This window comes from Pavona decussata, unplaced genomic scaffold (genome assembly GCF_977016875.1).
Source record: "Pavona decussata unplaced genomic scaffold, jaPavDecu1.1 SCAFFOLD_161, whole genome shotgun sequence".
NCBI lineage: Eukaryota > Metazoa > Cnidaria > Anthozoa > Scleractinia > Agariciidae > Pavona > Pavona decussata.
This window is the reverse complement of record NW_028145572.1, coordinates 3,005,599-3,022,604: the sequence shown is the minus strand read 5'-3', so window position 1 is coordinate 3,022,604 and position 17,006 is coordinate 3,005,599. Positions and strand designations below refer to the sequence as shown.

At 36.9% G+C, this 17,006-nt stretch overlaps 1 protein-coding gene across 1 annotated transcript; it reads right to left on the bottom strand.

Moving 5' to 3' along the window:
- Nucleotides 1-101: 101 nt before the first annotated feature.
- Nucleotides 102-15,107, bottom strand: LOC146464807 (alpha-1B adrenergic receptor-like). The gene is made up of 4 exons (XM_085129328.1): nt 15,056-15,107; nt 7,112-7,183; nt 3,423-3,722; nt 102-2,727 (listed from the first exon to the last, which is right to left on the bottom strand). The coding sequence occupies exons 3-4, from the start codon at nt 3,714-3,716 to the stop codon at nt 1,924-1,926; spliced, it is 1,098 nt and encodes a 365-aa protein (XP_084985454.1). The 5' UTR covers nt 3,717-3,722; nt 7,112-7,183; nt 15,056-15,107; the 3' UTR covers nt 102-1,923.
- Between the last annotated feature and the right edge of the window lie 1,899 nt (nt 15,108-17,006).

The window sequence follows — 17,006 nt, the reverse complement described above, 5'->3', positions numbered from 1 at the left end:
GTCTTTACATTGGCCCGTGGCTCATTCCTTCTGTGAACACCAAAACTCTGAGAAATTTATTAAGGTTTTCTAAGTATTTCAACAATCCGCTTGTTCCCACATATAGTGCCTATGATGAACCGATGACTGGTCAAGAAAATCAAAAACGGTTTGTTTTACACTTATATATTTTTCATTTATATCTAATCATCAACAAAAATACAGAAAAGGGCATGTATTTAGTAATCCAAGAACGTTTCTCATCAAACATCTGATATGTTACAATTTTTTGCGAATATCCCGTATCCCTGAAACTACTTCTCAATATCCTGTATCCCAATAACTTTTTCCTCAAATATCCTGTATCCAGGTAATTTTTTCCGCGAATATTCTGTATCCTGAAAACCCCTAACAGGGCCTCACTAACGTGACGTTAACTACATCTGGCAAAGAAAAGAAAAACAAAATTAACACAATGAACTACTTAGAAGTGTCAAAGCAAAAACACGAACAAGAAAATGTCGTGATTGGTTTTTATTTGTGCTCACGAGGGTTGAAATGTAATTTGTTGACTCTGTTTGGTTGGAGAACTTGGCGCAAGAACTACAGAGCTACAAAGTGCGACAAAATTAAACTAAAGGAACACATTTGCTTTTTACATGCCAGTTACTTGAAAATCAGTCTATAGCTTTAACTCCTCTACATATGATCTGTGTAGCTGGAATTTTAAAAAAAATGTTTAGGACCTGAAATGATTACCTATCAAAATAATATACTGGGTTAACCTCAGACTTAAATCGAGCTGTATACAGGTCACGTCAGTGTCGAACAATTTAATGGAGTTTATTCGTGGCACGAACACACATTTGCCTGGGGTGTCATCCATTTATCTAGACTTACAATCTATCTTGTACCCGTCTTTATACAGCCGGAGATAATTTAAGATTACTTTGCCTGTGGGTGGCAAAATTCCTTCAACATAAGCTTCTTTTTCTGAAATCCACTGTTAAAATATTGCAAAAGTTGCTTCGGTTAAAATGGAGATTACTCCCTTCTGTTAGTAATGACTGTGCAGTAAAATACAACTTGTGCTCGAGTTTATTTGAGACGTATGTAAAGATTCTTGCTTACTTGACGAAAATTTGGGTCTACGTTTTCCATTCCGGCCCGCCGGGAGTGCGCCTGAGTTTCAAATTGGAAAGGGCTCCAAAATTTTGCTATGAAAAATCTGGTTGAAAAGTTGGCAGCACCGCGCAATGGACGTCCTGGAGAATCTTCATTTAACTTTTTCAGTTTGAAAGACTCAAAAAGTACAAAATTACAACCATACGGTTTATGTTCCAGAATACGGTAGAACAAAAAAGTCTTCATAACACTTAAATTAATTGCGTTTGCGTTTGTTGTACCTGTATAAACTTCCTGAATCTAAAAGATGCTTTTGTTGTTTTTAGTAGATGACATAGAAACTTTCTTTTGCAAGGCCCAGTGTAGCCTGCTAGAGCAGATCAACGCCTTCAGTTCCGAGTCTCAGTGTTGACCCGTCAAGGGTAAACAAAAGCTGGAAAGGCGTCTGCTCTCGCAGGCCAGGTGCAATGTGAACGATTTTCTTTCTCGAGCCTTTAATTTTATCACTGAGGCTGGTGCAGGCATAACGTGGCAACTGGAGCACTACTACTCTGCCATAAATCATCATAGTCCATCACAGCTTTCCACGTGACAGTCTGTTAGATTGCCAGAGTCTTTTCTCCTTTCACTCATTCGCCTTGGCAAAGAGAGCCAAAACGCAGTCAAAAGACGGAAGATTTGATACTGGAACCAAGTCCCCTGGCCGGCAAGGCCGAACTGGGTCTGGTTCAGGAAGGCCTCGGCATCCGCTGCACTGATCTAGAGCTCAGGACGCGTATCTTTATTCATAATAAGCAAGTACTGAACTGCAGAGCAAGCTCACACAAAACAAGGCTTTTCCCACGAGCGGTAACCATTCATCTCTTTTAAGGAAGTATACGATCGTAGTGAGCTGCTTTCTTTCCGCGAATTATTCCCTCCTCTGGAAGAACTTCCCCGTGGAGAGCGGAAAGAACTCCGTTCGCTTTGGAACGATTTCTCTAGGCTCATGTCTTGTCGATGGACTCCCGGGACGAAGAAGCACGAAAATGCAAGGATCTTCTTGAAGGCTGACCGGAATTCTTTGTTCATGCAGGCGTAGATTATAGGGTTGAGCACGCTGTTGACGTAATGCAGCCACTTCGCGGCGAGAACTGACTCTTCGGGAAGGGGTAAGCAGCTTTTGCACAGAGCATAGATGAGATTTAAAACAAAAAAAGGCCCCCAGCAAATGACAAATGCACCGATAACTGCGCCCACTGTTTTGGCGGCCTTTAGTTCTTTGGAAAGAAGAAATCGCTTGGGTCTTCCATGGACGGTGAGGATTATCTTCTTAATCTGATGACGGGCGGCCTTGTACATTTTCATGTAACATACCAACATGACCATCAATGGAATGAAAAAACACGAGATGCTCACGGTTAACTCGTACACGGGTGGAGGCATCGACCATATGATTAACTTAAGCAGGGCCATGACAATTGAGAACAACCAGATGGAGAAGATGGCCAACAATACTCTGGGTGTTGTCATCTTTTCGTGATAGCTGAGAGGCGAAGAGATGCAGATGTAGCGTTCCATACTGATGAAACATAGATGAAAGATGGAAGCTACACCACAGAGGATGTCAACACAGCTCCAAACCTAACAGAAATAAAAAGAAATGTATTAATCTATACATAAAAAAAAATTGCCCGTTCCGGAGTTCAAATGGAGACTGCGGTTTTCAAATTTTTAAAGTTTTAATATTTTCATTTAATCAGAAATTGGAGTCCATCACAAGAAAGATAGACCTATTCGGCTATGTTGTACCCAATTCAAATCCTTTGGGCATAAAATGTTTTCTTCTAAGTATTTCCATATCATTCAAATGTGAATGCTACATTATAGTGCAAATGCAATAAACAAAGAATCTTAACCCCGGGGTATCTGAATTGGGTACAACATTGGGTTAGCCGAATAGGTCTATCAGTTAACCAAGGTTTGAAGTTCTGTCGTTAGATTAAAACCATGTAGAAGCCATTCAAAAATCGGAAAAAATGAAGACTTTGTATGGATTTGGTGGACGCCATCTCAGAATTAGAGACATTTGCATGGAATATGGGTGACCTTTGACAGATAACATAACCAAGCTTGGTAAACTTACTAATTTTTTGGTGATCGTTCTGGCGGTTGGGTTCATTTTTTCATATGACGCAATTTGAACAATGTGTAAACTCCCGTTATGAACTTCGGAACGGTCAATTGATTAAAACCCATGAGTTTCAGTGCTGAGATCGTAGTGAGACGACTTCACATAAAATGATGAAAAAGAAGAAAAATAAGAGGAATTTCTGAACCTGTTGTATCCATGAATCAAACATCCATTTGGGTCCAGTGATGAGATAAGCGAACCAGACTGGCATGGAAATTGTCGCCACCAGAATATCCGCTACAGCAAGCGAGACTATGAAGTAATTTGTCATGCTGCGAAGTTTTTGAAACGCTGCAAATGCGATGACGACCAAAACATTCCCAAATAGCGCCATGATGATGATGATGACGAGGAAAGTTGTTGAAATAACGACAGTTTTGTCGTCAAACTTCTCCTCCACCACGGTTCTGTTGTTTTCTGGACTCATTTTGGAGCTCATTTCAGACTGAAATAAAATCAGATAAAAATCTCCATAAATTTATGTGAAGATATGGAATGCCAAATGCCACATTAATGAATAATGCTGTCTGAAGTGGTTATTTCAAATGAAATGCAAAACGTGTCTAATATGAGACAAAGAGTCTTGAAGCCCTTCATGACGAGGATATAGAATGCCATATCTGACATTACTGACTTAGATCACTGAGGTTATTGTTATCTCCTTAATAGTCAGTATTGTGTTGTGTAGATAGTTTCGCCGGAAATCAAGATTTCAGAAGATTCAGTGAAATTAATAACATTTTATAACTTGGGAAATGTCTCATACAGGTCTACGAAATGTGAAAAAGCGTTTACCAACTGGTTGGGATTTTCAGTAGTTAGGACAAAAACTATTTTATTGGCTCTGTATTGTAAGAACGAAATTGAAGCCGTGCCAGTAACAATGTTAATTTCATTGTATTATGGAATTTTTTGACTACTGACCAACTAAAAGAATCAGTTAAAAAAATAAGAATAGTAAAGAGGAAACAAAATTTCAGTGTTCAGTGCTTTGTTGGGTAGACGGTTTTCAGCCGGTTCAATACGAGGCTCTGAAAAGCTTGATACCAAAATTGTCATAGAAATATTCAAAGTACCTAAGTACATTGTTCTTTGAAAGCATCAAATTGTGGACGTTTTAAAATTTTTTTCCGCCTGGCCCCAGTAGTTCAAAGAGCGGATAACTTTATGCAGTGGATAAGTCGCTATCCAGCGAATAAAATGTATTGGTTGGAGTACATTTTGTCCGCTGGATAGCGATTTATCCACTGGATAGAGTTATCCATTTTTTTGAACAACTGTGGCCAGATCTACACTTGGTAGCATATTGCATATTTTCTTGAAATAATAACAATAATGAATTTTTCTTCTTTCCAAGCTATTACTTCCTACTTTCGCTTTTGTCGGTGCGATTTACGATATGGATCAAACCTTTTCATGTGATACTAGTAATTTAAACATACACAATTGCAAGAAAAGGGTCTTTTATCTCAGGGTTTTGTTTAACTTTCTGGACACTCAGTTCACTTGTAGACAGGTGAAAGCACGAATTATTCAGCTGCTTTGGTTACCGTAAACGAGATCTAATTTCGTTTCTTATTTTTGTGTTCTATATCAATAGCCTGGCATCTTTAGTTGCTTCAGTATTGCATTATAGTCTTAATAGTGCGGAATTAACCAAACTGATTGAAAATCAAGTTGAAAATCAAAATCTATGAAGGGTTAGTAAGTAGGTTTCCTGTACATTATGTGTTATTTTTCCAAGCACAGCAAAGGGCGGGCAAGACAACTACTGCACAGCAACCATGTCGCGATATTATACAAGCATCCTGAGATTGATTATCGAGCTATTTTCTTACCCAAAACCTGTCCTGTAACCCGGCTTGGTTTGTATGAAAAACCTGAGTTGGAATGATTGGAAAGATACGAGTTAAGATTATGAGGTTCTCGTTCAATCCGAAAATCTTTCGTTGTGTTCAGTTGACGACTAGAGTTCACGCGAGGAGACAAAAGTTGTAGAGTTGTGGAATATCTACTTATCTGTGGTTCTAACAGAAAAGATTTCATATTAAAATACTGAAATAGTTCTCTCAGATCACTATGGGGGGCTTATTTCTTTTCAGAAAGCTAATTAATAGGTTAGACTGGATGGCTTGACACCGAATACATTCAAAAGACAGTTCTTTAACTTCTTGGCAAGAATTTATATATCATGATACGGTCATGCAAATGAAATTAGAATCGAGAAAAAGTTTTTAGTTAAAATTCAATTTTTTGCCCTTCGACTTGCCACAATGCACAGTCTCTACCAATTTGTCCCCTTTTTAGGTTGGTGAGACTAACTGTGATTAATTTAGTTGTTACCTGAAATATCATTTATTTCTGTGGACCTAATTGAAAAAAATGTTTGGTATAATAAATAGGATTTATGTGAACACGAAAATCAAATAAACAACATTTTGACTATAATGGATGATGAAAAGACCCCCGAAATAGTATAAATATAACTTATTGAAGCAACTTTAAGTCAAGATTGTTCGAGGTCATTCCAGTACGCGATAAACGAGGGTCACTGAGAGACGGAGAATCGCTGTACTACAAGGTATTGGGCTCATCTCCTGCTGTGGACCCGGAATTTTTTTAAATTTTCTTTGTCTGTGAGCGGCATGTCTAATATTACATCTTTCTCCGTCAGTTAAGTCTAGGGAAATGCCATATGCAGTAAAAACTACCCGAATTATTATTGTTTGGGGAAGGAATACCCCCAAAAAGGAGAATTATAATTGAGTAGAAATACGCATAAAGTGGGTCGTATTTTTTTAAAGCATTTTGTTTTGTAAAAGCGCACTATTAAAAACGAAGCTTTCTTGTGGATATGTTGTCGTTCAATTATTTTTATCAAAAATTTTTAGCCAGTTTCATTTTTATTTGCCTTTGTCTCAGATTCTGCTAATGAATACTGCACAAAGGGAAATAAAAATTAAACTGGTTTCAAAAATTTTGAACCAAAAAATAAAAAATTAACGACAACAGATAAGGACTGCAAGTCAGCATTGATTACTGTGGACAAAAAATTATTTCAGTTAAACTTGTAAAGATAATACAAGATACGGCTCTTTTATGTTTCTTTCCTTGCACAAAACAAAAATTCTCAGTTGCGTGTCAGATCTGTAATATTATTTTAAAATTTATTTGCCTTGTTTGGGTTTTATTTCTAATCATTTTTTCGAATGCCTTTTTTTAAATTATCAGCTTTTGGCTTCGGCTTCTGTTAAAGGATTGAAAGTTCCTTTTAAGAGAAGATCTTATATACATTTAATACTTGTGCAAAGAAGTGAAATGTTAAACACTGTACGTTGTAAAAGAGTAAGTGAAAAGCAATAGGTTCCCTAAAATAGTAATATATTCCCAGCAATTTTTGATACAACTACAGTTGACGGCGTGTCTCGATTTTCAGACTACTTTCCGGCTTCTGTAATTTATTTTGCTTAACAAGGAAAAATACACGATGTTTACTCACGTGCATACACGCAACCCAGTTTTATCAGAAGTTCATTCCTGGTTTCACTGCTTACATAAGTTTTATTAGATAGTTTTCTCATGTTTATACCGTCATTGCTGACTTACAGTTAAAGCAGTTTTCTAGTCGCCTATACTATATTTTCTTTTAAAAAGTGAAGAATTTTTTAATATTAACCTTTTATAGATACTCTGTCTTCTCTGACGCTAACATCGTAATTGAATTTCAGTAGAAAACGATGAATAAAAGTTAAAAAAAATTTAACTCATCCTTATTCGTGAGGAAGTAAATATAACAATAACAGGAAAAATGATTTGCAAAACATGACACCTTACCTTATTCTGTGATGTTTTGTTGTCCTGTCTGTGTGATGTCTTTTTCACTATAAGCCACGCTTTTCTTTAAAGCTGTAATGAATAACGAAATAAAATAAATGTTTGGTGCCACCATCATCATTATCATAAAAAAATGAGATAGAGTTTAAGGCAAAAGCGATGACCGATAACCGAGGTTAAAATTTAAACCTTTTTTTTTGGTAATCAATCGCATCGTGTCTGTAAAAACAGCTGGCATTTTTTCGTGTCACATAAATTTATAGATGGAAAGCGCAAACCTCAATGAACAGCAAAAGCCTTCTTAAAACTCTATCGGTGTCTTTGAATATTACACCGTAATTGTAAAGGTTATCCTAACCAATCATATCACAGTATCCCTTAATGAATATGCCACTGATTGAAAGTAATAACTTGTGGTTTTTTGGTGCAATTATTATGAGGTATTTTTTGCTATTATGGCGGAGACATGAATGAGTAATATTTCTATTGCAAGCTCAACGCTAAATGTACTAGCAACGGGCATACTTAAAGCAAAACTTAATGGTTTGAAAGCTTTTTGTCAAGCATACATAACGAAAAACAGCGTGTTTACATCGAACGAAATATATGGTTTCCAGTCTTTGAGACGGTTTGCCTGGAATCATTGCCAAATTCATTTACTTATCAAGATAAACGTACTCCGCCTGGAAAATATAACATATTGATTTAAAGTAAGACAACAAGATTCCAGCGGTCCTGAGGAAATGTGCATGAGTTAATTATATTAAACAGAGCACAGAGGGGAAAAAGCCCCCAAACTGGTATAGTTGATCGCAACACAATGAACATTAAATCAGTGAATATTGACACAATGAATATTGAAACCGAATTTTTTTTTCAAACAACTTAAAATACAGACCGAATGTTACGTTGTCGCCTGTATTTTTTTACACTCTCCCCGGAAAAGCGTAAGCTTGCACATCTCAGAACAAATTAGCTTGAATCTTTGAAGCTCATATGTAGCTCGTGATCATCACTTCTTTGTTGTTTTCTACGTTATTAACCTTTATTAATTCAGGAAGCGCAATTAAAAATAAGCATGCAGTGAGGCTGCTGTTTACCCCTGGATGGCGCAAATAACATCTCGAAGAAATTTCAAATCATGAGATTCGAACAACGCACGCGAAGAAAAATATTACAATTCTTTTGAAACGATAAATGAATACCTTAATTTTTCAGTAACTTTGCTGTACTGACCATTCTCGCGCCCTTTCAGTTTGGATCATGGTTATTAGTTGGCTTCCCACTAGAGCTTGTAAGTATAATCTAAGTGCACTTGAAACCGACTTTGTGTGTGAAGGGGTAAAACCTACCAACTTGAACTTTACTTAGTGACCATGGAAACGTTCGTAGTTCAAAGAAGCCGAAGTACGTCGCCAAGTATGGCCAACACCACACTTGAAAACGTACTTGACCAATAGGAAAAGGGAAACCAACTGAAAGCCACGTGCTGCAGTGCCAGGACAGATAAACATTTTTCCGTGAACTAAAATTAATCCCCCCCAAAAAAATCAAAATGGATGGCTGGAGATACGCCTCGCAGTTTGAGGAGTCCTTTGAACAGTGTTTAATGTACGTAAACACAAAAAAGAAGGAAAAGCCGATAAAAATAGTTAAACTTACGATCTTATTTGAATTTCATCTTTAGAGACAGCCTGAACCATCAATTTTCAGTTCAGAAGATGTCGCCTGTTCTTTTGTTTTGTCGCCAAGTACTCGTAAACAATGAAATACCTATGCATTTCCTCTAATGTTAAAACTCTCTGACTTAAAATTAAAGACAAAATAAAGAGTAAACAACATAAAACGTTTGTCCGTTGCAAAGGCTCCATGGTTTCACGGCGAGCAATCGCATTTCTGATTTTACCGCAAAAGATGATTGACAGCTTATGCTTCAAGTGTATACTTTGTCACCAGGTGTGTAGCCTAGTTTTCTAAAGTGCGACATGAGATTTTCAAGTGCACTTGAATCAAGTGCTTACTTGATACTAACTTAGCTTGTGAATTTCATTACCGTTGTTCTCCGTGGTACATACATTTTCTACTTCTGCATTTAATGTACTCGCCAGGTCGCAAATCAAAATTGGATCGAAGTAAGATACCTCATCCAACTAAAAGAGATATAAATTTTGCAGCTTTAGTTCAATTATTCTTTCCACCTTTTGTTCAATTGTTGGTAAACTATCTAGCGTTTTTCTCTGAAATAAATTCGTATTAATGTTTTTGTATTGTTATGTTAATTTTTATTAAGCAGTACAGCTAAAAGACATTGAACTGATTCATTTAATTAACGGTAGTTGGTTGGTGGTGAACAGCGGTAATACATGATACAGGAGTAAGGGGCTAAAGTTCCTTCCATTTTGGTTTAATTAATTCGATATTTTGATTATGGATGTAAATTTTATTGTGAACGCATCAGATGCAATTAGGATTAAGACGAAAGACAGTGGCGTAGTTGAGCTTTTAATTTTTTTTTCGTTCGATGGCAAAGGTGACGTTGTCAATGAACAAGATTTGTGCCTCCCACTTCCTAGATTTTTGTTACAAAGGTTGTATGTATTTCCGTTTCCGGTTCTAGTTGTTGCTAGGATGTTGATTGATAGTTGGCGTTGCCATGCACCCTGTGCGTTGAACCGTGTTGTGTGAAAAAGTTGGTTTTGTGTGTTGTGAATAAATCCTTTTAGTTCGAACCAGCAGTTGTACTTTATGTCATTCCTCAATCTCGTACACAGAGTCCTCAGGCTTTTTGGCCAGCAGTTGGTCGCCAGGAGAGAGACTGGGGTACTGGAATTTTATTACCGTAGCATTTCTGCGGTAAAACAATGCAAGCTGTTACGGAGCAGCCAATTAAAAAATTTTTCTCGAATTCTCCAGAGCCTCTCCTGGCGACCAAGCGCTGGCCAAAAAGCCTCAGGACTCTGGGTACGAGATTGGTCATCCCTCGACAAGATTGGTTGCAACAAGTGGATGACTAAATGACTGTCAGTCCGGCATCCAATATACTACGATGCTTATAATCTTTGTGATTTGTATCGGGGACAGAAGCTGTTTCATTAATTAATGTTGAAATTTTTGAATCAAAAAAGTTGAGGGCAGAAATAGCCCGCTGGTCAAAAAACTGGCAGGCCACCCAGCACTGGTGGCATGCCGGGAAATTTAAGTGGTTTGAACCAATAAACGAATTGTCCAGCGGCTAAGAAAAAAGATGACACGACGGGACGATCGCGGGACGGTGAATTCCCAGGTCGTTTCAATGTAATGGACTTAGCTCGTTTCCTGACAGGTTTAACGAAACTCTTCCATCGTTTTATTACGATCAAATTGGTAAGAAATGTTTAACATTGGTTCGTAAAGAAATTTCAAAGCGACAATTACGTCATTTCTCTGTTGTAACTAACATTAGTTCATGACATGTTCGATGGAAACATGGCCGTGTTAGTCGAATGTCACAACTTTCACTTCTCACTTCTGGAACAGAAACTTGATTGCCGCCAAATGTTTTGACAGATTTTCACAGACGAAGGATTGAACTTACCACTGGTCCGTAGAAGAGCCGTGAATACCAACCACTTTTGCAATTCATTCCTCTGAAGTTATGCTACATAGCATGTTGCGGTAAGTGCTCAAATTAGGTAAACATTTTGTGCCCTAAGATTTATTACAGTAATTAATGATTGCAATTTATCATATTATAAACGTGAAGGTTCATCGTTTGTAACTAGCGATTTAGTGAGGTTTGATTGATCTGTTTTCTCCATGACAAACAGCTGCAAGTCTTGCAACATAGGCCTTATCACGGTTTTCGACGCCATTTTGACGGGTAGGCAAACAGGCTTGAAATAATAGTGTTTGTATGGAAATCCGATGTCAAATAATTTTCATAAAACATCGCTTCTGAAAAATTCATGAATTGGAAACTTTTGGCACTAGAAAAAGGATTTTAAGAACAAAATTGGAGGGATGTAGCTGTGACAGAAAGCGTCCAGTCGTGCTTTGAACTTTAATTTTCGTAACGAAAACTTTGCACTAGCTTAGCGTCGCTTTTATAATGAGGTTCAAAGCAACTCAGAAATGGTCTATTCTTGCACTTCAGTTTACCAGAAAATTGTTGCTTAGCTAGAGGACAATATGGATCTGAAAAAGAACACGTTTTCGAAAAAAAAAAAACATTTTTCTTTCTATCGAGGCCACATCGCATATTCCAGAAGGATAGAAAGTGATTTACCAAGGCTAAATGTTTTGAAAAGGATAAGAAAGAAATGTACATGTTTTAGAGTCAGCTTTTTCAACTAACTCTTTAGAAAACTTTATTTATTGTATTACACCTAGTTATCGAACAAGTGAACGTTTAAAAAAAAGTTCACATAATGGCAAAATTGTCTCAAGTTTGATCAGATGAAAGCCGCAAAGTCAGTGGCTCCGAGGCGGTTGTAATCATGGTAGAATGCTAGTGAAACGTCACTGAGTCCGTGTCTCTGGTAGGTAATATTTAACAGCTAAGAAAGTGAATCACAGATTGGAAAGGTTTTCGGAGAAGTTTTTTCTCTCGTTACCCAATTCTAGTGTTCCAGAAGCCGTCACGGGTCTAATTGACTTCAGCTACCTCACGCCTCGGAGCGCAGATGTTACGGCAGACGAGGAAGGCTCACTCCTGTATAAGTGGTGAAGCAACAAGAGCCACCTCGCGGATCTTCGGATAGAGGACTAAAGCAAAAAGTAATTCAGAAACGATAACCTCACCCCAGACTGTACAATGCAATGAATGCAAAGTAGTATAGGTTCTGCTCCTCACTTTTAGCGGAGCAATCGAACGCGAAGCTGTTTTCTGTTTTCCTCAAACCAAAAGCCTCCCCCCCCCCAAAAAAAAAAAAAAAAAAAAACCCACCAAAAAAAGGAAAACAAACAAAACCAAAAAAATCATGAAAAGCAAAAAACTCATCAAATTAACACATTTCTTATCCTTATTTTTCAATTTACATCGAAATGCAAAAACGCATACTTACGTTTTTTTTAAAATTGGTTTTGAAAGAGTGTGATACAACAAATTCTTCAAAAAAGACAAATATTACTATGCATTCTGCTCCATTTTCTGTTTTGGGTCACGTGATTATAGGCGTGGCCCAATAACGTCATCGATTAAGGTTAAATGAATATTGACCAAATTTGGTTTGATATGGCCAAACGTGTTGAGTTATGGGAAATAGATTTTCCCCTAGCAACTGCCTCAAGAAATAGGTAGATGGAACCCTACTAAAACAGATTTCGGAACAATTGAAACAACAAACAAACAAACAAACAAACAAACAAACACAAAAAGGCAAAACAAAATTGAAACCTGCAAATTTCTGGATTAATCCAGCTTGAAGTATCCCCATCACTGTATGATGTCAAAACAATTGCTCCCATGTTTATTCAAGGCAATAACCCCTTGTTATATTTTTGACCTCTCACTACTTGAAACGCTCGAAACTCGTCCGTTTGTCAGAGAGTTTTCTATCCACTAGGCTTTGCATGGTTATGTGTGTGTAAGGCCAACTAATCAATGATGGTCGCTTTACCAAGACACATTCCCTAATTTCATCACAAGCAACTGATTCACGTAAGTACTCTTGTACAAAGAATTTTAAAAGCGGGCATCGTTTTATAAATCATAAAGGTTGAACAATTGCTTTTTAATTAAAATACATGATAAAATCTGAATATTGTAATCAGTACTTGGAAAGTCTTTTGAAAGGGCAAGAAACGATGAAAATAGAATGGAGCGTTCACGCGGTATTGTTTTGGGCAGATTTTCTCTTAACTGCATCATTGCGTGCTCTCGCAAAATGGCTATTGCCAGAGGCAAACTGCAAGAAATTTCCTGCACTTAAACTTTGACGATATAAATAAAATACTTAATGACTTTAACTTGAATTTGTTGTATCTTTGGATTTTTTCAAAGTGTAGAATTTTCTTGAAATGGACGAAACCATCGGAAAAAAAACACGTTAGAATGGACAACACCAAAATCGAAGGAACCTGTTTGTTTTGGTTAGATTGTCAGCATTTGACAGACGGGAATTCAGCAAAAGAAAAAAAAGTCTCGGAAGAACTTTTTCAAGATACGCCGTATCATGTCGTCGTCGATCACATAACATCTAATACCTGGCTGGGGTTGTCTGAAATAAACTGAGATTGCTTTTATGCATATTACAGCATTTTCCGGTCAGTTTGCAAAAGAAAAAGGGAACAAAAGCGCTCTTTCTTGGCGGCTCAGTTACTTGATGTTTCACATCAGCCATGTCGCATTTTTATTCCTGTTGCGTCGGGCGAAGTGAAACGCCTTCCTGAGTGCAAGCATGTTTTTAACGTTATTTCTGAAAAGCCGCTTTTGAAAATTAAATGTCAAAGTTTGTGGATGAACTACCACATTCGAAATCAATTTTAATTGTCTTAGGTTTAATTCATTATTGGAAGAAAAAGAAAACATTCACCACTTAGTGCGAATTTATCTAAAAGGGAAAAAAAGCAACGGATGCAGTAGATCTAAAAAAAAAAAAAAAAAAAAAAATACGGCATTTATTTCGCAGATGATAAACTGTGTTGAAATCGAGGATTTGGAGATCATTTTCTTGATCTGGTTTCTCTGCATGCTGTCCTCTTATCGGGCTGCAATCTTGAAAATCATCACATTAAAGCAACGTTTTCATGTTTGCGCCGATGCCAATCATAAATCATTTTTATTTTGCTAAAAGGAGTCCAAGAAAGAGCGGACATCCGGAAAAATTTTAAAACAATAATAGTTCTCTGGAGAGAAAGGAACGATTCCTTTTGTTTACTTAAAGGTTTGTTGTTGTGAACTTTGAAAACGAAAGTTCTCTCTTTTAAGATTGACCTTTTGAAAATTGACCTGGAAAACTCTATACTTTTTTGGTCACTATAATATCACAGATTCACGATACATATATAGCTCCTATTAAAAAGAGCGAGTTTTCAGATTCTTTAATCACAATACTTTGAAAATATATTTTTGTTGACACTTGAAGACTTTCCTTTCTGCATTAACAAACTGAAGGTTCTTCAAATCTAAAGAATACCCTCCATAAAACGTGGGTGAGAAAAGTCCTCATTTTAATTGCGGTCAGAGACTGTTCATTCAGTTCGCCCGTAAGATGAATAAAAGAAAAGGAAGCCTTATAACAAGACTGCTAAAAGATAATTTCTATTCTATTCTACCGTCCTCTGTCTTATGGTTCTTTGATTCATGGAAATTCTCGGAAACGAGTTTTTTTCCCTCCTAAATTCCATGAATTTTAGATCTGAAATATAAATCCTGTGATTATAAAAGTTCAGATGTCAGTTCATTGGTTTGGGACGAAGTTGAAAAAGGGAATTAATTCGGGGATATTTTTGCACTTCATCTGTTTTTTTTGTTTGCAACTTCTTGTTAGTTTTTGGCGGTTTCCCAGGAAGCAGTAAAATATGAGTAATTGCATTTATTAAAAAAAACCTATAATCAAAGAATAAAATGCACAATTTATGATAACGCAACTGATATGACTGTCTATGTGTTTACTTCTATATACTTGATTGTGTCAGAAAGCACGCAAAAAAGCCTTGCTAAGACAAAAAAAAAAAAAAACCGTTGTGACGCTACAAGAATGCGCAGTTTTCCTATTGCAATAATTCTAGGTATTCCCTGGCTGTGCATTTTATTTTTTTGGCACAAGGAAAGATAATTAATGATTCAGGATTGGAACACTCCGGTGGATAGATTTTGTTCCTTCAGTGGTGTCATTACAAGTTTGGACGATGTAAACTCGAAAAAACTCTTATCAGTTGAATGCAGCACTCCTGTGCCGTCGCTCCGTTTGGTTTACTTAATATGTACTTCATTCGTCCTACCTGAGTGTCTAGTTCCCTTACCTCAACGCGACTTACGGTCCTGTATTCCTCATTTTCCTAACGTTCTTGAAATACAACCTCCGGACGACTTCCCTTCACTGAACACACTTATGTCACAAACAGTGAGGACTAATGAATTGAAATCAGCGAAAGCGAAACTTTTCCCGTTCGTCCAATCGAAATTGAGCATTTCTTGGTTACCACAGAAACCGTCAAAGAGGTTTAAAATATAAAATCCCACAATACAAAAGACACACAGATGATGTCGAAGTAATTTCCTGCCATTGGAAGACGATTCATTGATATCTTTTGTGTGCAAAAGCAACTGGACGTATTTAAAATAATTATATATACTAATAGTTTCATCTGAGAAAATTAATCCACGGACGTCATGATAGCCAGGAATATCATGCAAATTTTCACACCTTGTTTCCACAAACGTTTTATAGTCATTTTATGTTCGTTTGATCGCTAATTTTTGCCGCCAATAAAGATAACATGCAAACGTCTTTCAAAGCAAGGAAATCCAAATGTTTTGTGATGTCGCCAGGAGAAAAGAAGTGCGATAAACACAAATTTATTTTGTTATTTCTCAGAATAATATAAACATGTAGATGTAGAGAACCATATATAGTAATGTCTATTTTTATAAGCCTGAAGAAGAGCGCCTCAAATGTTCACAGTGAACACGATAGCTGTAGTTTAACGATCCTATTAAACAATTACGTTGCGTTTCGTGTTTTTGAAACAGCGTAACCTCGTGGCATTTTCCCTCGTACGCATGAAAGGTAATAGCGTTGTTTTATATTTTGTGATAACTTACGTAACAAACAGAAACCACTTTTACTTTAAGACATGTTATTTCCAAAACACCCGAGTTACATAACACTTTCGTTCCCTCAGCATTAAAGGAGATTAATTGTTGACTTAAGCAAAAGAAAAAAAAGGACAAGGAAAACACGATTTTCTTATTGTAGTAATAGAAAATCCGCCTTTGAACCCACGGAAGCGTACAGTAGATTTTTGGCAAAAGGCCATTTCCGTGTTGCTTTGAACCTCGTTACGAAAGCGAGGCTAAGTGCTAAGCTTTTCATGTGAAAATTGGTCTTGTTTGCATATGAATTTTCATGAGAAAAAACTATGCACGAAGCGTTGCTTTCATAATCAGATGTAAAGCAACTTGGAAACGGCTTATTTAGTGTTCAAGTTGAAGCTATTGCCTAGAAGGTAATCTTGTCATTTTCGAACACTTTAAAAGTCCAAACTTAAACGGCATTTGGTCATTCACTCTTGGCTCAACTTAGTAAGTCACAAAACTAATAAGGAAATTTTCTACACGTGAAACGATAACGATAGGCAACGACTCCAAGCAAAAGTATGCATTTTTACTATCTGAACGTTATAGTTAGTAATAAAGAAACAAACCGCTGGCGTTTTTACGTATGGGATTCTTACTCTTTCAGTACGGCTAAAATTATAGAAAACAGTTGTAACTTGAACGAAATCTTACTTTTACCCCAAATCCATAACTGACTTATATGAAGGATCACAGGCAGTCAGAAAGATAAGTAGCACAAGGAAATGATTGAGAAGTCAGTAACGAAGACTGAATACGATTCCAACCAGCTAGGACCATTTTGGCAACGTTAAGGCTTTGACCTTACTGCTTCCGCTGTTCCACAAATGCCGTAAACTGCCGCTTATAAGCCCCCCCCCCCCCCAAGTTATAGGCCCATCCACCTGTAAACGCAAAGATACATCCGATTATAAGCTTCCCCAGATATAAGCCCCTAGCTTTCCTTGTTAAGAGTGATAATAAGCACTTTCACAGAACTCTATACTACTTCAAACAGAGAATTGAAAAAATTATTGCGGAACAAGAAGTTTATTACTCCCTTTTTATCATCTACTCTTTATATAACTACCGTATAACTTCATTGTAAAATACCATTAAAGTAACTTTCTAATGCTT